Source organism: Cebus imitator, unplaced genomic scaffold, assembly GCF_001604975.1.
Source record: "Cebus imitator isolate Cc_AM_T3 unplaced genomic scaffold, Cebus_imitator-1.0 Scaffold142, whole genome shotgun sequence".
NCBI classification, from domain to species: domain Eukaryota; kingdom Metazoa; phylum Chordata; class Mammalia; order Primates; family Cebidae; genus Cebus; species Cebus imitator.
Genome location: NW_016107457.1, coordinates 4,618,748 through 4,639,950, shown reverse-complemented (window position 1 = coordinate 4,639,950; position 21,203 = coordinate 4,618,748). Strand labels below are relative to the sequence as shown.

The window sequence follows — 21,203 nt, the reverse complement described above, 5'->3', positions numbered from 1 at the left end:
AATTTCAGATGCAAGGGCAGGAGATCGAAAAGTTACACAGAAAACGTATGAAACACAAAGTAACATGCTTTTCATGTACTTACGATACTAGAAAAATAAGAGTAAATTTTAGGACTTACAAGCTAAGGCAAAAACCTGAAAATCAGAGGTTTTTTTTTTTTTTTTTTACCATTTCATAATGCTAATGAGATCAAGATCAGATTCTGCCAGAGAGAGAGCCCAATGAACATACCAAGCATTCAGATGAAAACCCGAAGAAACAACTTCTTAATAACAGGACCAAATCAGAGGTAGACTGAGTCTTACCAAAACTAAACATCAGCCTCAACTCAGTTCAAACTTTAATTACTTTAAATAATCAGTCTTAATTTCATTTGCCCAGTAGTGGAAAGGGTGAACACACTGTGGGGAAAGAAAAAGTCATTTGGAGCCTCTATAATTCTTACCTGCAGTCATCAGCATTTGGTTAAAAAAAATTCTAGACATGCTGAGAGTCAGGTCTATGTTACTGAAAACCAAGAGAAAAAAAAAAAAACGTGCAATAAAAATAGAGTCACAGGTAACCTAGATATTGGAATTAGCAAAGACTTTTACTGTAATTAATATGTTAAAGAAAATAAGGAAAGCATTTTTTAAAATAAGGAATTTCTCAGAGAACTGTAATCTCTAAATACAAATCAGATGAAAATTTTACATTTTAAAAATATAATATCTGAAAGTGTGAGTTTAACAGAGATTAGACACAGGAGAACACAGGATTAACTAACCGGAAGCATGGTCAATAGAAAATATTCAAACTAAAGCACAGAGAGAACAGGAATGGAAAATATAGAAAAAGCACAAGAAACATGTGGAACACAGTGAAAAGGCATAGCATACAAAGAGTCTGTATCCCAAAAGGGTAGGAAAGAATGAAGCAGAAGGCGTATTTGAAAATATAATAGCCACAGATTCTAGAAGCAACCATAAGCAACATGAATACAATAAAATCACACTTAAGCATATCATAATAAAACTGCTGAAAACCAAATACAAAACAAGAAAAAGAATCCGGGTGTGTAGCAAAAGGTCAGAAACTAGGGAAATGCCATATGAACAAAAAAGAGAAGAAGATGCATTACCTCGTGATCCACTGGGTAGTACACTTGGCAGAGTATTTCAGAAATGGGACTGAAAACTTGTAAGAATAAAGCTCTAGATAGATGTTCAGGCACAGTGGCTCACACTTGCCAGCACTCTGAGAGGCCAAAGTGGGAAGATTTCTAGAGCCTAAGAGTTTGAGATCAGTCTGGGCAACATAGTGAGACCATGTCTCTGTAAAAATTAAAACAAATTAAAACACACACACACACAACAAATTAGTCAGATGTGGTGGTATGCCTGTGGTCCTAGCTACTTGGGAGGCTGGTGTGGGAGGATCCCATGAGCCCAGGAGGTTGAGGCTGCAGTGAGCTCTGATTGTCCCACTGCATTCCAGCTGGGTGACAGAGAGAGATCCTGTCTCAGAAAAAAAAAAAAAAAAAAAATCTAGATAGGATAATTCTGAGCTTCATTTATAGTTCATTTGTGCTAAGAAGCCTAAAAACAATGATTAAAATCCTAAGCAATTTTTGCACTAATTAATTTGACTCACAAAGCATTTTTTCTCTATCATATCCAGTACACTAATATATATAATTTATTGGCTGAGAAACGCTGTAAGTTTTAGGAAAAGTTTGCTTCTTGCTAGTAATCCTGAATCTAGGAGGACTGCTATGTGTGACTCTCTCAGTCAGGAGCCCAGCCTTTGAAAAACTGAACCAAAGAAAGGAAGATCTAGTGAGTTTATCAGTATTATCTACAGGGATGTTTCTGTTTCACATTGTTTACGGGAACGATTCAGATGTTTTGGCAGAGGATGATGAGGAGAGGGCCAGTATTTGCATATTGGATGGCTCCTCCTCATATTTCCGGTTAAAAACCTCTGATTCTCTTAGTGAATGCAAATGAATTATCCAAAAATCCTATTAAGATGCAGATTCCAATTCAATAGATCTAGGGTGAGACCTGGGATTCCTCATGTCAACAAACTTCCAAGTGATGCTGAATACTGCTGGTCTACAGATGACTTTTAAAAGCGAAGTGTTAGGTACACCCCAAATCACCTAAAATTTGACCACTCTGGTTGACAATTGAGAATTGCCTTAAGACAGAGGGTTAAAAGTTTTCCTAAGGAGACAGAGGGGTGCTCAGTGATTGTACTTTTGAAGTGTTTCTATGATATATTCTGAACAGTACTGTGTTTGCAGATGTTGCATATTTCCTTAGAACAAGAAACAGTTCAATGGTCAAATAAGTTTAGGAAGCATTTGTATACTGTTTTTTTCTCCTCTAAAAGACTCACAATGTAGATTTGCATTGTCATAATGCTGAGCCATCTGCAGTAGTAGGGAAATATCTTTAGCCTGACAATTCATTTATTTAACTAGTATGAGTCGGAGGAACTGCGATCCATGGAACACACTTTGGGAAATACCGCCTTATATAGAGTAGTAGTTTACATCTTTGGTGTATATCAGAATTAGGTATAGAGCTAATAGAAAACATCAGATGCCTTTGTATTTTTATCAAATTCCAGAGATAACTGTGATACCCACCAGGGTTTGACAACCATTGCTATACAGTAATCTCAGAGGAGTTTTTGTTACCAATTGAGGAAGGAGAGTTGCCTGTTAGCCAAGCTTCTCTCTTTCCAACTTGCTCTGCCAAAGCCCATGCTATGCCTGAGAGGACCAGCATCAGCTATGACCAGCATCAGCCTTCGTTTAAGGAAGAGCATTCAGATCAGATGGGGGTCAACGGTAGTTTAATGGGAATAGCACTGAATCTATCAATTACTTTGCTAGTATGACCATTTTCATGATATTGATTCTTCCTATCCATGAGCATGGAATGTTTTTTCATTTCTTTGTGTCCTCTCTAATTTCCTTGAGCACTGGTTTATAGTTCTCCTTGAAGAGGTCCTTCACAACCCTGTTAGCTGTATTCCTAGGTATGTTGTTCTTTTTGAGTAATTGTGAATGGAAGTTCATTCATGATTTGAATCTCTGCTTGCCTGTTGCTGGTGTATTGGAATGTTAATAATTTTTGCACATTGATTTTGTATCCTGAGACTTTGCTGAAGTTGCTTATCAGGTTAAGAAGCTTTTGGCTGAGATTATGGGATTTTCTAGATCATGTCATCTGCAAACATAGATAATTTGACTTTCTCTCTCCCTATTTGAATACACTTTACTTCTTTCTCTTGCTTGATTGCCCTGGCCAGAACTTTCATTAAGTTATTGAACAGGAGTGGTGAGAAAGGACATCCTTGTCTTGTGCTGGTTTTCAAAGGGAATGCTTCCAGCTTTTGCCCATTCAGTATGATGTTGGCTGTGGGTTTGCATAAATGGCTCTTGTTGTTTTGAGGTGTATTCCTTCAATACATAGTTTATTGAGAGTTTTTAACATGAAGGAATGTTGAATTTTATGGAAGGCCTTTTCTGGATCTATTGATATAATCATGTGGTGTTTGTCTTTAGTTCTGCTTATGTAATGAATTACATTCATTGATTTGCATATATTGAACAAACCTTGTATCCCAGGGAAGAAGCCAACCTGATTGTGGTGGATAAGCTTTTTGATGTGCTGCTGGATTTTATTGAGGATTTTTGCATTAATGTTCATCAGGGATACTGGCCTGAAGTTTTCTTTTTCTCTTGTCTTCTGCTAGCTTTGTGGTTTGTTTGGTCTTGGTTCTCTATTTCTTTTAGTTGTGGTGTTAGGTTGTTAATTTGAGATCTTTCTAGCTTTTTGATGTGGGTATTTAGTGCTATAAATTTCCCTCTTAACACTACTTTAGCTGTGTCCCAGAGATTCTGGTACATTGTCCCTTTGTTCTCATTAGTTTTAAAATTCATGTGATTCATTATCTTTTTGTTCTCATTAGTTTTAAAATTCATATGAAACCAAAAAAAGAGCCCAAATAGCCAAGACAATCCTAAGCAAAAAGAACAAAGTTGGAGTCAACATGGTACCCAACTTCAAACTGTACTACAAGGCTACAGTAAAGAAAACAGCATGGTACTGGTACAAAAACAGACACACAAGCCGATGGGACAGAATAGAGAACTCCTTTCTGGAAGGACCCTTAGAAGCAGAGTGCTCCAATGCCCTGCCTGATTCCTTACCTTTGTAGTTTTTCTCTTCCTAGAGCTGGAGCTACTTGTCCCTCTGGCAAGCTGAGCCCCTGCCCAAGTTCCAGGAATGATGCTGTCTCACTGGGTCTCCTGAATCCCTACACAGTGGCAGTCCCAGTGTTAGCTGCTGGAGCATGAGGACAGGTACAGCTCTCTCACAGTGGGATACAACACTACATGATAGATGCAGACCTCAGGGGCAAGGGTCTTATCCTCAAAACAGGGAGACAGACTGGCCAAGAAATGAATACACAAGGAAAAATTATGTTACTTCCCAGGGCTTACTTGTCCTGTGCTGTCTACCTCCTTGACCACGCTCAGACTGCCTAAAATGCTCTGCTCTGTTTTGCTAATTCCAAACCTGTTCATTCTGCAAACACTATTTCCTCTTTGATCTTCCTCAGCTGAAAGAAAGTCCATTTTCTCACTGTACTTTTGTTTTTTAGCATATCTGAGACCAGTGATGCTCCCTTACTCCACAAATACCTTGTTGAGGACCCACTCTATGCTGAGTCCTGCATCTGGCACTGGGGACACACTAGGGATGAAAGGTACAGACTTAGCCCCTTGTTATGGAAACGATAGAACAGTGGGAAGGCAGATATGAGTCAAGTCATCACACCATTAAACATAAAGGGGCACCTGGAATCAGTCCTACAAGGAACAGGTACGTGGTATTCTGAGAGTTATGAAGCTGCCTTGGGGAAGGGACAATTGATCTGAATTCTGAAGGCTGAACAGAAATTAACTACGTGAAGAAGAAAGAGAAGGCCATTCCAGGCAGAAGACAACACGTCAGGGAAGCAGTGCCTGGAGAGAGCAGGGTATCTGCAAGGCTCTGAAAGGAAGGTAGTGGCTGGAAAGGAGCAAGAGGTCTGGTGCTGGCCAGAGTGGAGAGGCGGGCCAGAGCCAGGGAATGCAGGGCAAATTCAAAGCTCCACCCTTCATCCCAATAGCTAACTGTGTGTCCACTCCACTTGCCCTTATCCCTGAGTAACTTAGTGACTCGAAGTTCCTCAGGGATCCCTCACCCTTTAAGAATCTTGGTTCCCTCTACCAGACCTCTGTGTTTAGGACTACGTGAGAAGTGTTAGCTATAATGTCAAGCTACAGACACAGTTAAGGATAAAAATAAAGTACATTCCTGATAATGGGGATGTGGAATCCCCTCCTCGAACAAAGAATTAGGGCTTGGAAAGAGGAGAGGTTGAGATATAAAACCATCTTTTTGTTTCTCTATAATATATATACTCAACCGAAGTGAAACAATGCCACTTGTCAGTCAGCAAACGACCAATGTGAAATGTCCACAAACATATGCATGAAGTCTAACAGACTTCAATCTGGGACTTTGAGATTCCTTGGCAAGTTGGAGTGGCTCAGCTGTAAGGGGTGGCAGAGGTCTAGAGCTTACAGAGTGGCAATATCCCCCACAGTGGCTTGCATAGGTGCAATAACTGATCATAAATGTTAAACAGAATTCTAGGATATTGAGAACTTTTATGTAATCAACAAATGTGTTTAGGACCCTTTTCTGGACTTTTGTCAATGAGGAAGCAGAACATGGCGAAGAAGCATTGGCTGAGATGTAGAAGGGTAATTTCTTCTCACTCCAGCTCTGTCACAAAGGCACTCCTGGGCCCTGGAAACCCTTTCAAGCCATCATAAGCCCCACCTTCATTGCAAAATGTGATGATGTCACCTTCTTAAGTATATTCATAAGAAAGGCAAAAGTCAAAGGATAATCAAAACTACCTGGAAAATGCCTGAAGAAGGCACGATGCTGGAGCCTGACATGACACATACCATCTCTCACTAAGTCCAACGCTGCCAGTTTCTCTCCCAGTGCTGGAAAGAACTGCTGTTGAGTTAACTGAACACCAGATGAGGTTCCTGGCTTGCATTCAGGAGCCATGTTGTAACAAAAAATGTACCTTCTCTTTAAACACTGAAATCATATTTGGGGAGGTGAGATGCTTCTGTTCCAAGAAGTACATCGTGCTGAGGTAATAGTACCAGATGTACATCTCCCATTTCCCCAACTGCTGTTTCTCCACCTGCTAAGAGTAGAAAATTGTACCTCCTCAGCCCTACTTGCTTCAAAAGGATTCTGTAAGAATATGGGTGTGTGTTATCTTTGTATCTTTACAAAGTTTACAAACTTTGCAAAGCCCAAGTCAGTGAAATAAAATCTCCAAAATCAAGTTACCATGTCGACACTAAGTTTCATGTGGCCAACATTTACATTAATGTAGCATCAGTATATATATATATATATATATATATATATATATGTATATAACAGTAGAATCACAAGGCTACAAGTATTTTTGGGAGGACCCAGCCCAATTCCCAACCCAATGTAGAATCCCAATCTAACATAAAGGGAAGAGTAGCTCAGAGACAGGAGAGTCGCTTTTTAACTAGGTGACCTATTCTGTTGCACTTAAACATTTTTCATTGAGTGATTTGACATCTGCTTCTGCAAAACTTTCTCTCACTGACTTTGGTAATATCCTTTGCAGCCACACAAAATATGTATTTTTCCATGTGATAACACCTCAGATGTTTAAGGGCAGCACTCATGTCTCCTCTTCTCACAGGACATTGATACCAAAGAAGTTCTCATGTACCATCCAAGGCATCTACCTCCACATACGCAAAATGTATCCGTGTGCCCATTACCAGGTAGGAAGGAGAATGTAGCCTGCCCATATGCGAGGTTCCTCTACTGCAAAAACTCTTTTCCATCCTGGAATACTAGCTGAAAATCCAGAGTAAATTTAACATAGGGCTACAGATTGAATATTCCTTTCTTAAGTGAAAATTTCAGATGTGTTCTGACCCAGAATATGAACAACAACAACAAAAAAGGAACAAAAGCATTTACTTAATTCTACAAAAAGGAATTCAATTTCTAAAACTCTCCATCATTTAAACATTTGAAATTGCTCCAGGGCTTGTGTTTGGGATTGTGCAGGCATGCCGGTCCTGGAATTCACTTCTGAAGTATCCAGATTGAGCAGAATTAAGATACTGGGATTTATGCTTTCTAATAAACTGAGATAATCAGGAATGTCACAGCTATTTCTCAAAAACACTATGACCTGGTGAACCCATTAACCTTGACATAACTACAGTTGACTCTTGAATGATACAGGTTTGAACTGTGCGGGTGTGTGGGTCCACTTCTATCCCGATTTCTTCTTCTGCCACCAAAGGCAGCAAGACAAACCCCTCCTCCTCTTCCTCTTCAGCCCATCCAATGTGAAGACAATGAGGTGAAGACCTTGATGATGATCCACTTCCACTTAATAAATATAACTGTATCTTCCCTTCCTTATGACTTTCTAACATTTTCTTTTCTCTAGTTTGATTGTAAGGATATGGTAGATAATACATTTAACATACAAAACATGTGTTAACTATGTTATCAGTATGGCTTCTGGTCAACAGTAGGCTATTAGCAGTTGAGTTTTTGAACAGTCAAAAGTTACTCATGGATTGTGAATTATGTAGGAGTCGGTGTCCTTAACCCTTGCATTGTTCAAGGGTCAACTAAAAGGGCAGACTAAGGTCATCTCCCGAATAATTCTCACAACTTCTAAACAAATGGAGTCCCCTAAATTTTCCTGATTGCATGGTTCTTAAAAGAACAATGGCTGAGTAATTCCACCAGTCATATACTTCTCTCTGTTATTTATCCTGATCACTCTCCGGGCTTTGCATGTCTTGGATGTATAGCATATATAGACTGAGATATATACTGTGAAATCTGTTTGTGAATTGCTAAGAGCTGACAAGTTTAAAAATACAGTGTAGGAAAATTACTCATGGTTGTGGAGGAGGATGGGGAAAAGTGCCAAATGGGCTTTTAATGAAGCTGTCTCAGTGTGAACATACATAAAAATAACTTAAGATATAGGCATTATGATGAACAAAAATGATCTAGCTAAGTTTTCAAGAAAACCTATAGGTACACAAGATCCTGGTGATTTATATGTATGATGAACAGCTTAATCATGAAGGACCATTTTGTTTCCTGTTAGTGGACCAACATACTTGGCTCCCCAAAATCACTCCAACTAGACAAAACATATCAACACATTAGTCAGAAATATAGCTTTATTATCATAATATTTCATAATCTAAAAACTTCTTTAATTCTGGGAACAGAATTTTCCAACTTCTGTACAACTGACTGGCCCTGCAGAATACTGGAAAACTGTCTAAGCAACTTGAGACTTGCAGATAACAATCTGTAACCTAGTTTGAGAAAAAGGGAAAAAGCAAGAAAAACAGTTCAAAGGAAGATTTCTTCCCTACAAAACAAATAAAATTAAATCTATTCTCCAGTTTAACCTTGAACATAGTTTCCCAGAAACTTTGGTGATTTCTTCAAAAAAGCAACTGCCTTACCTCTAAGGTCAACCGCCCATGAGGACAAAGAAAATATTTAAAAATAAGACACAAACGGGTCATGGCACATAGCTCAGGCCATGGTGTGTTAAGTGGAATATGCTTCAGAGTAAGCCATCTCCCATGTTTTGACACTAAATTTATGTCTCTAAGGAAGCACAACACACATAACACATTTTTTTATATGGCGGTCAAAATTTAGTGGAAACTTAAAAAAATTTTAATATAATAAACAAATCTCAAAATAATTTGTCTTGTGAAATATAGAGTAGGATGACATTATGGTACTTTCTGAAGATCATGGGGTACCACTGTCAAAGAGAGTTGCCATGCCCTCTAGGTATGTTAGATGAAAATCCAAAATGTCAGTTACTTTAAATAAAACAGAAACAAGTTGTCATTGCACACACATTACGGAACAAAGATCATGCAATAGAACTAACAAGTCATGTTTTTAGTATGCAAAAGGCTAAAGTGCAATCATGGTATAAGCATCAATAATAAATAACTTTAGAAGAAGAAGTTAATTCTCCAAATTAATAATAATTATAACATTACCATTTTTACAATATTAGCCTAAACAGTGATATTCACAGCAATGTTTCTCACCACTTGATAGCTGCCTATATATCACATGAATGATCCACCCCCATAAGCCAAAAGTCAAAGTGAAGATTCAAAAATGAACATTTTCACTATAGTAGGTTCAAAATGTTTGTATAATAAGTTACTGGCATTTTAAGTAACTGCTTTATTACCTATTTTTAATGCACTGCTAATTTGATGCTTATTGCAATAACAATCATAATTCTGCCAATGTTAATTAGGTAACAGTTTTTTTTTAAATAAGATAATTCAGTTTACATGAACAAACATATCTAGTTTAAAAACCACCCACCACAAACACACACTTTCTCCATGGGTATTTAAAAATAAATTATTAATATACTTAACATACATATTTTGTATGTGTTTTATATATATGTATATATGTATATATTTGTGGACAAAATTATTCCTGTTTTCAGAAGAATGTCAGCACTTGTAAACTCTGCATGAAACCTGATGATATTGCTAAATTTAAGGAAAAAATAACATGGAAATTCATTCTTGAAGAAAATCATACAGCAGGAAACTTTTAACAGATAGCTCTTTGTGGGAAAAAAAAAAGCCATTTTTGGGAGGGAAGGAGGGGAAGACAGTGTCAGATTCTGGCTCCTACATGCATTGTTTATTTCAGAAATTACTTTAGAATGCAACATACAGTGAACATTTCAGATACTTGGTTGAAAGATACCTGAAGCCTTAACAGGGCACAGAAGCAGCAGGAGGCCAAGTGAACCACTCAGTGGAAAAGTTAAGCCAGCGAAGAGAAAGTCATGCCCACAATAGACAGAGAGAGGGCCACTGACACTGTCTGGGAAGCAGATCTTAGGAAAGGGCTTGGCGACACCTGCAGTGCTTCCAGGATGGTCACGATGCACCGAGCATGCAGTCCACTGTCATTCCAACCACCTAGACACCGAGCCCACACTGGGAGCAGATCAAAAGAGGTTTTTACTGGGCTCCCCAGCCATATCCACAGAAGCAGCTATTAAGATAGAGGCTGGCAGCGTGGTCTGCAGGTGCAGAATACTCAGCCAAAGAAGACGGCAGAGGTACCAAAATCTGAATAAACACGCATCTAGGCCACCAAAAAACCTCAATCAAACAAACAGAAAGACACTCTGTCGAAATGAGAACTGAAGTCTGACTGAATGAGTCCCTGGAGCAACCCAGAAATTGAAATCTTGATTAACCAGAATACTCAGGGAATGGGAATCCTTATTTTGGAGGCTTTCAAATTAACTGAGGGGAAGGTTATACTCAAACACAACTATCTTCATTTTACTGCTATGAACAGAACTTTACACTCCCATTCCTTGCCTCACACTTTGGAGAGCAGTGGGCACAGATGACTTTTCCCCCTAGGCCTGACATACCATGTGGCCTTGGGCCTGAAAATTAATGGCCACTGCATAGAAGCCCAGAGGCCAAGATTGCTGGAGACTGGATCAGTTACTTTAGAGGTTAGGGCTTTAAGACTGATTTAATGTTTTTATTATGTCTGTAATTTGCAAGCTTCTAAAAGGGGGTCATCATACAATTCTGGTTCACTAAGATTCCCATTTGCTAAGCTCTGGTTAATCGAGGTGCTTGCCTGTGTTATGCCCTTGGCTCTTCCAATGTGTCTTACTATGGAATGTTTCCAGAAAGACATTACTGCTGGCCCCTGGAAGAACATTTCCCAAAGCCCAGCGATAATTGGTCCAGCAACACCCACCCTTTTAGATGATGTTCACAATGGCTGTTGGCTTTTTTTTAGCCATTTTGGGCCTGATGTTGCCTTTGCGGCCAAACCCCAGGAGCTCCCCTTTCTTTGGAGGTCTGCAGAGGTCTCTTGAGGACTCAGCCTGTTCGTGAATGGCCTTGGCAGGCTGCATGCTGGCTCTGTCATCCTTGGCCTTTTTCAGGTAGTTCCTTCCCTTTGGATGAAAATGGGCCTTGAGATCAGGGTGGTTACACACGGAATGCGGGTGCCCTCGGCTTCTACAGATGGTTGGGGGGAGTGGAGAAGAAGTGAGCAGAAATAAAGATTTCTTTAAAATCTTAAAAGAATAACTACTCATGGCACAATCTCTCCTATATGCTACAGTGGTGATAATGCTTCCCCAAAGACAAATCATATATATGGGTATTTTTCTTCCAAAAATTCCTGTGGCTCCCATGAAATGATCACATGGTACTACATTCCCAGGGAGATATTACTAGTCCTATTTACAGTGATAAGACTGAGGCCCAGAAAACGTCAATGACTACCCAGAATAATACATATAGTTGGTCTATGGAGAAGACGGGACCAGAACCCTTGTCTCTTGACTCTTTAAGTGATGACTAGAGGACTCAGACAAATTCACTGCATAGATGTTGTAAAGCATATGACTCCCAGTATGAATTTACATAAACAATGTAATACATGAACGACATTAATACTACTATAGAGTTGTTATGAACACCCTAAACCTCAATAAGAAAAAGTTACACTATATAATACTCTAAAAATACTCCTCCAGTACCATCATACTGGCATATACCAATAGACTAGTAACATACTGAAAAGTCACATCAACTTTTCACAAAGTTAGGCACACATGCAGGTCAGTTTTCGCTTAAGCCTTTCAAATCCATTTGTAGTATAGATATCATATAAAATAGACATGATCTCACATAAAATGCAATAGGAAAACATATAATACAAACATTATCAAATGGTCCAAGTATAAAAAGACATACATACAGGCATTTGGGTTTCCTATTTGAGGAGATGTCTGTAAGCTAAAGGAAAACAAATAAGAAAAAATGTTACTGCATTTGAAGGCCGGGTTTGGTTTTTAAAATATTTCTTGTATTTTCTATAAAAACTGCATCCCCATTCAGGGAGTCAGTGACTGTTACTGAGGGCGTGACCTGCAGCACCATCCACTGCATCGGTGAATAAGAATGTCTCATGCTCAGCCTTTGCTTGCTTACTCCAGGAGCCTCTGTGGGCATTTGTTCTGAGACTGCCAAGAAGTCTATGTCAGCAGATCTCAAAAATCTCAAACACTCAAAAGAGCCTCCTGATAGAGCAACATTAGAAGAAATAGGTTTTCAAATACTGGAATGCCTTTGCATCCTCATAGTTCAGCTCACACTTCTAAGTGAGAACTTGGTTTTCCATTCCTGAGTTACTTCACTTAGAAGAATGTCCTCCAGCTCCATCCAAGTTGCTGTAAAGACCATTATTTCATTCCATGTTATGGCTGAGTAGTATTCCATGGTGTATGTATACCACATTTTCTTTATCCACTCATTGGTTGATGGGCATTTAGGCTGGTTCCATATTTTTGTAGTTGAAAACTGTGCTGCTATAAACATGTGTGTGCATGAGTCTTTCTCATATAATTTACTTCTTTTCCTCTGGGTAGATACCCAGTAGTGGGACTGCTAGATCAAACAGCAGTTCTATTTTTAGTTCTTCAAGGAGTGGGGTAAGGGATAAAAGACCACATATTGGTATAGTGTACACTGCTCGCATGATGGATGGACCAAAATCTCAGAAATCACCACTACAGAATTTATTCATGTAATCAAACACCACCTGTTCCCCAAAAACTACTGAAATAAAATACAAACATACATACAGAAAAATAAAATAAATATATAAAATTCAAAAACCTGGAATGATATGCCATGATTTCTTGACTTGATTCAAGCTGTATTAGCAGCTAATCTATAGCTATAGCCAGATTATCACAATGTATCAACTAAGGGGAACATTGACATAAAGGCTTCTTGCCTATAATACATCATTTCTAAAATGAGAGAACATGAAGAACAACCCCACAACTCTCCCTGAGTCCGTCTATCATCCAGATAACTTCCCACTCCTAATAATTCATTCAATAAAACATCTGCATGTACTTTTGTGGTTGGGCTTGAAATATTCTCATCTGCAGAATAAATTGATAATTATCATTTTGTGATAGAGATGTCACCATCCAGTTTATAGGCAGATGCAGTATATGTTCATCCTCCTGATCCTGATCTTCCTCATGTAGCTTTCACTAGAATAAGTGTTATCACATTAGCAGGCAGACCGACAGAAGAGAAACCACAACTAAAATGTGGAGAAAAGGCCACCTTGGTATTTGGGCCAGTGTGGACAAGACATGTGTCCCTGCTTTACTAAAATAATCTGAAACCCAAGCTCAGGCTAACAGGATCACTGCCCATATTCTGTCTGGAGCAAGCAATAAAAGAGGCTCCTTAAGAAAAAAAAAAAAAAAGAAACAAAATGAGGCTCATGTCATGAGGAGGCAAGATGGAATTCTTGTGTTCTGTCTTTTGACACAATCAGAACTCAGCAATATTTTGACCCTGCTCATGTAGGCTGTGTTTGGCTTGAGATTAGTGAATTTGTAACAGAAAAAGGCACCATCCTCACATGATGTCCCAAAGATTATGCAACATACAAAGAAGGTGGGACAGATGGCTCCGGCAAACGCCAGGCTGATAGCTTCTGAGGACCCTGAAGGCACTGGCATCAACTTTCTTGCTCTCTACCCCACCATCACCAATAAGTATTTCTCAGCTGGGCTCCTTCAGTGAACTTTAGTCAATGTCTAAACTGTAAAAATAAACAGTTTTTCTTCCTTTAAATCTTTCCTCCTTATTTTTTTTTTCATTATTAGGACAAAACAAAATGTGTTCACTTTATTGTTTGTATATATGTAAGTGGCAGTTTAATGATTTGTTGCATACGTATGTATACATACTACCCTTTGGAATTTCATGCAAAGCTGAGAGAGAGAGAGAGAGAGAGAAAATGAATACGTATGTGTGTATGCTTCTGTCCCTAAGAAAAAGGCCAACAGTGATATCACAGGTTCAAAGTGATCTCTGACTTCAAAAATCTTTTTAGAACTACAACCTTAGTGACAATGAATGTCACTAATGGACCCGGCTGGGACCTCAAGAAATGAAAGGACTTTACTGTGTCTTATTGAGAGGGAAATGCGTGATAAAGATGAGTAAAGATGGGTCATGAAGCTCACATATATAAGGGTACTACAAATTGTGCATGTCTAGATGTCACATACCAGGTCAAATACTGACCATATAACAGGCAGGATTAATGCTCACAGCCACCCTCGGAGGTAAGCATCATCATTCCAATTTTACAGATATGGAAACGAAGGTGGCAGAGTTAAGTAACTGATTTGAAGCCTCAGTGCTTTACCAGTGTTAGGGTAGGCTTTCAGATCCAAGTTAGCAGACTCCAAGCCTTAGCAAGCCTTCACTCTGTACTGTCTTCTTTAAAAAGGATGTTTGTGCATATAAATAAAGAGCAAAGAAGTATGTAGTATGTACACAATAAATTAAGTGGAATCAATGGCTGGACTGGAATTTCTCCAAAGATCCTGTAAATGATGAGGTTTAGGGTGGAGGCCTAGGCTTATCATCACAGCCACCACAGAGTTTCCTCTGCTGTCCCTGTGAACACAAAAGGCCACTGTTCCTCCTGGCCCCTTTGGCCTCAGATAGGAAATCTTCCCACTTAGTTCATCTACCTACTTCCATTTTCTCCTAGTCCAATGCTTCCGTCTTCCTTTTAATTAGGGAGAGGAGGATATTAAGATGAGGATCAGGACAGCCTTTGATCACGTTCCCAGGTTGGAAAAATATAAATAGCTTTGTACCAAAACCAACCTAACTATAGGTTTGTCTAATTCTTATCCAAAATGCTTAGGACCAGAAGTGCTTCAGATTTAGAATTTCAGAATGTTTGCCAGTTCAACAACCCTAATCCAGATATATGAAAACCAAAATGCTCCAATGAGCATTTCCTTTGAGCATGACCCTGGAACACTCAAAAAGTTTTGGATTTTGGAGCATTTAGAATGTCAGATTTGGTCAGGTGTGGTGTCTCACACCTGTAATCCAAGCACTTAGGGAGGCTGAAGTGGGCAGATCACCTGAGGTCAGGAGTTTGAGATCAGCCTGGCCAATATGGCAAAACTCCATCGCTACTAAAAATACCAAAAAATGAGCCAGACATGGTGGCAGGTACCTGTAATCCCAGCTACTTGGGAGGCTGAGGCAGGAGAATCACTGGAACCCGGGAGGTGGAGGTTGCAGTGAGCCAAGATCGTGCCATTGCACTCCAACCTGGGCAACAAGAGCAAAACTCCACCTCAAAAAAAAAATAAATAAATAAGGAATGTCAGATTTTTGGATTAGGGATGCTTAGCTTGTAATATACATTCACCTATAAAATAAGAAGTCATGTCTTTAATATCTTCCAGTACCAAATCTGGCCTCCCAGGATATCTGTGGCTGTAGAGACAAAGAATAAGTCAGATGCTTTTAACAATGAAAATTTTGAATAATATCTTTGACCCAGCTTAGTAAAGGTATAGAGAGCCCAGAAACCCAGGCTTCTGAAGCCTCAGCCCTACAAGGACAGCTTCTCATCCCAGTGCACTGCAGAATAGGCAGAAGATTTTAACTCTACTCCCCACTCTCCCCTTCTTGCTTGCACACCTGAGCTCCCTCCTTCAGAAAATGAGGAATACCGTCCCCAGCCCGGCTCTCACTCTCTCCGCTAAGGCTGTACTGCAAAAACAGTGTCGATTCCCTCCCTGTCTTCTCTTCCCTCTTTTTCTCATTACCTCCTCTAGAGAGCAGTGAAATTCCTAGATTAATATGTAAGTTGCTTCTTTCTAAGGTGACTTATAGCATTAAGAATCTTCTGTGCTATGGAAAAATTTTCTTCCCCTCACACTTAGTGCCTTTGCTGAAATAATGTTTTGGCATCTGTATCTTTTTCCCTCAATTCCCTTGAGCATTTATGTTCTTGTTCACCTGGCTGATTTCTAAAAATATAATATGCTTATGCAGATATTTTACCTTTATGCTCTGAAAAATGCTGTTGAATTAGACACAAAGTGACCTACTATCCCATCTGTCAAAATCACTCACACAACTGATCAAATGGAAGGTCACAGAACAGCTTGGTTAATCTTATTTTAAGTGTTGCATTTATGTCCTGCAAGTTGCTAAGTCAGGACTAGCAGTAATTCATTTAACAAATATTTTCGGGGTACAGAACTTATTGGTACTAAGGAAACTGCTCCCAGTGAGGAGGGGGACACAATTACTGAATAAGCAAATGAATATAATTTCACATAGTGCTAACTACCACAGGTTGAATATCCCTAATGCAAACATCCAAAATCCAAAAGCTCCAAAATCTGAAACTTTTTGAAGGCCAACATAACCCTCCAAGGAAATACTCACATTGGAGCATTTCGAATTTCTGATTTTGGATTAGGAATGCTGAACCAGTAAGCCGAATGCAAGTATTCCAAAATCTTAAAAAATGTGAAATCTGAAACATTTCTGGTCCCAAGTACTTCAGATAAGGTATACTCAACCTGTATGACAATGAAACAGACTGTTATAAGAAAAAATGGCCTACAGTGTCCGCAGACTGTCTCATAATGCGGCTATTGTCCAAAGCAGAGTTTAGAGCACTAAACATGGAAACAAGGGGAAGCCACATCTGCCTAATGCTTTCAGAAATCACATACCTCATTCTTGGTCTTCCTAGGACAACGTATCCTCCCTTTAACCCTCAAACAGTTCCCTCACCACAGCCTGATCATGCCCCGCTCACACATCTCTAAATTAGAGCTCTCATCTCTAAATTTCTTGCTATATTCTAACTGCACTTTATTTTATTTGAATTAGTCAATTTTTCCTTCAGTAGAGCAAGTCTGTGAAGGCAGATCATATCGTATTTGTAATACAGAAGGTACAAACATAAATATTTATTAATTTCCCACCATTTGTATATGCATATATGTATACATTTTTGTGCATGTATTTATGTGTGTATATGCATGCATATACATGTACATTTGTGTGTGGTGCATACATATGCACAGTCATGTACTATAAAACAATGTTTCGGTCAATGACAGACTGCATATACGAGAGTGGTACCATAAGATTATAATAAAGCTGAAAAATTCCTATCACCGAGTGACACCATAGCTGTTATAAGGTCGTAGCACAATGAATCACACATTTGTGGTGATGCTGGTATAAATGAAACTACTGTGTTGTCAGTCACATAGAAGTATAGCACATACAATTACATACAGAGAATAATACTTGATAATGACAATAAATGACTATGCTACTGGTTTGTGTACTTACTACACTATACTTTTTATCTTTTTATTTTAGAGTGTACCTGTTCTATAAAAATAAAATGTTATCTGGAAAACAGCCTCAGGCAGGTCCTTCAGAAAGTATTCCAAAAGAAGGCATTGTGACCATAGAAGATGAGAGCTCAATACATGTTATAGCCTCTGAGGACCTTCCAGTGGGACAAGGTGTGAACAGAGATATTGATAATCCTGGCTATGTGTGTATTTGTGTCTTAGATTTTAACAAAAAAAGCTTAAAAGTGGAAAAATTTTAAATTATAAAAACAGAAAAAAAAAGCTTATTTGAATAAAGGACATAAGAAAAATATTGTTGTACTTCTCTGGTATAAAAATAGGCACATAGACCAGTGGAACAGAATAGATAACCCAGAAATAAAGCCAAATACTTACAGCTAACTGATCTTTGACAAGGCAAATGGAAACATAAAGTGGGGAAAGGCCACCCTTTTTTAACAAATGGTGCTGGCATAATTGGCAAACCATATGAAGACGAATGAAACTGGATAATCATCTCTCACCCTATACAAAAATTAACTCAAGATGGATCAAGGTCTTAAATCTAAGACCTGAAACCATAAAAATTCTAGAAGATAAAATTGGAAAAACCCTTGTAGACACTGGCCTAGGCAAAGATTTTATGACTAAGAACCACAGAGCAAATGCAACAAAAACAAAGAGAAATAGATGGGACTTAATTAAACTAATAAATCTTCCACACAGCAAAAGAAGCAATCAGCAGAGTATGCAGACAACCCACGGAGTGGGAGAAAACCTTTGCAATCTATACATCCAACAAAGGACTAATATCCAGAATCTACAAGGAACTCAAACAAACTAGCAAGAATAAAACAATCCCATCAGAAGCAGACTAAGGGCATGAATAGACAATTCCCAAAAGGAAACATACAAATGGCCAACAAACATATGAAAAAATGCTCAACACCACTAATGATCAGGGAAATGCAAATCAAAACCACAATGTGATACCACCTTAATCCTGCAAGAATGGCCATAATTAAATAAATTTTTTAAAATATAAGTTGGCAGGGATGTGGCAAAATGAGAACACTTTCATATGGCTGGTGGAATTGTAAACTAGTACAAGCACTATGGAAAACAGTGTGGAGATTTCTTAAAGAACTAAAAATAAAACTACCATTTGATCCAGCAATCCCACTACTGGGTATTTAACCAGAAGAAAAGAAGTCATTATACAAAAAAGATAATTTCACACATGTTTACAGCAGCACAATTTGAAATTGCAAAAATACTGAAGCAGCCCAAATGTCCAAGCCCATTAATCAATGAGTGGATAAAGAAATTGTGGTTTTTATATACCGTGGAATACCACTCAGCCATAAAAAGGAAATAAATAATGGCATTCTCAGCAACCTGAATGGAATTGGAGACCATTATTCTAGGTAAAGCAACTCAGGAATGGAAAACCAAACATCGTATGTTCTCATTTGTAAGTGGGAGCTAAGCGATGAGAATGCAAAGGCATAAGAACGATACAATGGACTTTGAGGTCTCAGCGAGTGGAGGAGGAAAGGGTGGGAGGGGCGTGAAGGATAAAAGACTACAAATTGGGTACAGTGTACACTGCTTGGGTGATGGGTGCACCCAAACCTCAGAAATCATCACTAAAGAACTTATTCATATAACTAAATACCACCTGTTCCCCCAAAACCAATGGAAATCAAAAATTAAAAGTTAAAAAAAAATTCTACATAATGCTTGTGTTTTAAGCTGTTATTACTAAAGAGTCAAAAAGTTAAAAAATAATTTAAAAGTCTATAAGATAAAAAAGTTATAGTAAGCTAAGGTTAATTTATTGTTGAAAGAAAAGTTTTACACAAATTTAGTGTAGTCTAAGTGTGCAGCGTTCATAAAGTCTACAGTAGTGTACAGTAATGTCCTAGGCCCTCACGTTCATGTACCAGACACTTGCTGACTCACCCAGAGCAAATTCCAATCCTGCAAGCTCCATTCATGGTAAATGCCCTATACAGCTATACCATTTCTTACCTTTTATGTCCTATTTTTACTGCACCTTCTCTATGTTTAGATACATAAATACTTGTCATTGTGTTCCAATCACCTACAGTACTCAGTACAGTAACATGCTGTACAGGTTTATTGCCAGGGAATGACAGGCCATACCATATAGCCTAGGCATGTAGCAGGCTACACCATGTAGGTTTGTGTAAATAAGGTCTATGATGTTCACACAATGACAAAATTGCCCAACCACACATTTCTCAGAATGTGTCACATTGTAAAGCAACATGACTGGATATAATCTTGCATGTACATATCTGATTAGAAGATCCAAAATGCTACCCAACTTTTGATTACATTATTTGGCACGATGTGAAATAATGACTGGCTACATCTCTTTAAAAATGTTCAACTTTCATGCCAAAAAAATAAACTAAGCAAAAGAGGTGGGCAAACACAATGTTAAAGGAGAATGAATGGGCTTCCTTTCTTCCTGCTTGCCTTCCATTGTTTTCTCTGAGATTCCTCTTGGCTGAGTATAGGAGAATTTCATAGGAGTTAGCTCTGGATGACTTACAATTCTAAATATGAAAACGTCAATGTTACATTTTAATTTTAGAATTCCTAGCCATCAGAGTGAGGTAATGCTCAGATAAGTTAAGAGGCCAAAACAACTTAGAAAGCACTGAATCCAACCCCTCCATTTTACAGAAGAATTATAGGCCGAGGAAGACCCACTAACTTACCCAGTCAGAAGCAGCTTAAGAACAAACTGGAAGCCAGGCATTTTCAGGCTTTTTCACCTCACATCTTGGTACCATAACCTCATGCCCCAACCCTTTTGAGAGCACAGGATGAAAGAAGACAGCAGAAAGAGGCTCAGATAGTCCCTCCAGCCACAGCTAGTCAGGACTAGACACTCTCATGGTTTCCCAAGGAGGAGACAGAGAGAAATCAAGGTGGGGTGTGACTTCCCCCTTAGAAGTATTTCATGTAGAAGACCACAGACACCCACCCAGAAAATAATACATATGTTTCGTGGATGAGCCTGCTTTGAATATAGTACCTAAAACCTCACAGATGTAGCAAACTTCCTTCCAGTCTTTTTTTTGTTTTGAAAGTTCCAGGGCTTCTATCACTGAGCTGCGCTAAGGCCAAGTGTACATGATTACAGCAAGCACCATGCAGGACCTCCTTCATTTCTTTCCGTCCTTCCTCCCTTCCTCTCCCTTCTTCCTTCTTTTATCCGCCTGCCTTTCATTTCATTCCTTCTTCTGGACAAATAGTTCTATTATTTAATCATGTTGGCTTTTCACGTTGGCTTCCAGAAAGCCCTAAGTAAACTTTTAAATCAACCAATAGCAACCCTTCTAATCTTTTGATCAGCATAAATGTTTCTTATTTTTCTTTTCCTTATACTAGAGACCATTTGCTGCAGGGATGGAAGCAGTAAAAAAAAAAAAATCATTATAATATCTTCTAGGATGGAAGTAAGCATAAACAAAGTTCAATAAGTAATGAAAATGTTATAAATAAACCACTTTGGGGTACCCAAAATCTTTCTTTGGCTTTGTTGTTTATACCACCAAGGAAACTGTAGAGAAGGCAAATATGATGACCTGCCTCCCCACCTAGAGTACAGTTATTTGTACCTCCCTCTGCCCTCCAAAGAGACCAAGGGAATCCTGATCAAGCCACTTATGAGAACCTGAATCTTTATTCACATCCGGGGATCTCAACTGGGCTC

General features: G+C 38.7%; 1 protein-coding gene across 2 annotated transcripts in view; it reads right to left on the bottom strand.

Moving 5' to 3' along the window:
• The window catches only part of ZNF365 (zinc finger protein 365), a 101,380-nt gene that overhangs the window by 64,137 nt on the left and 16,040 nt on the right, over window positions 1–21,203 (bottom strand). The window contains exons 4-5 of one of the 2 annotated variants that reach the window (XM_017542323.2): window positions 11,974–12,011; window positions 8,325–11,225 (exon numbers count right to left, since the gene is read on the bottom strand). The exons of the other annotated variant lie outside the window; for it this stretch is intronic. Coding sequence (XP_017397812.1) covers window positions 10,964–11,225; window positions 11,974–12,011 — 300 coding nt within the window. The 3' untranslated portion in view covers window positions 8,325–10,963. Of the gene's footprint in view, window positions 1–8,324; window positions 11,226–11,973; window positions 12,012–21,203 lie in introns of those variants that run through there. 2 annotated transcript variants of the gene reach the window in all.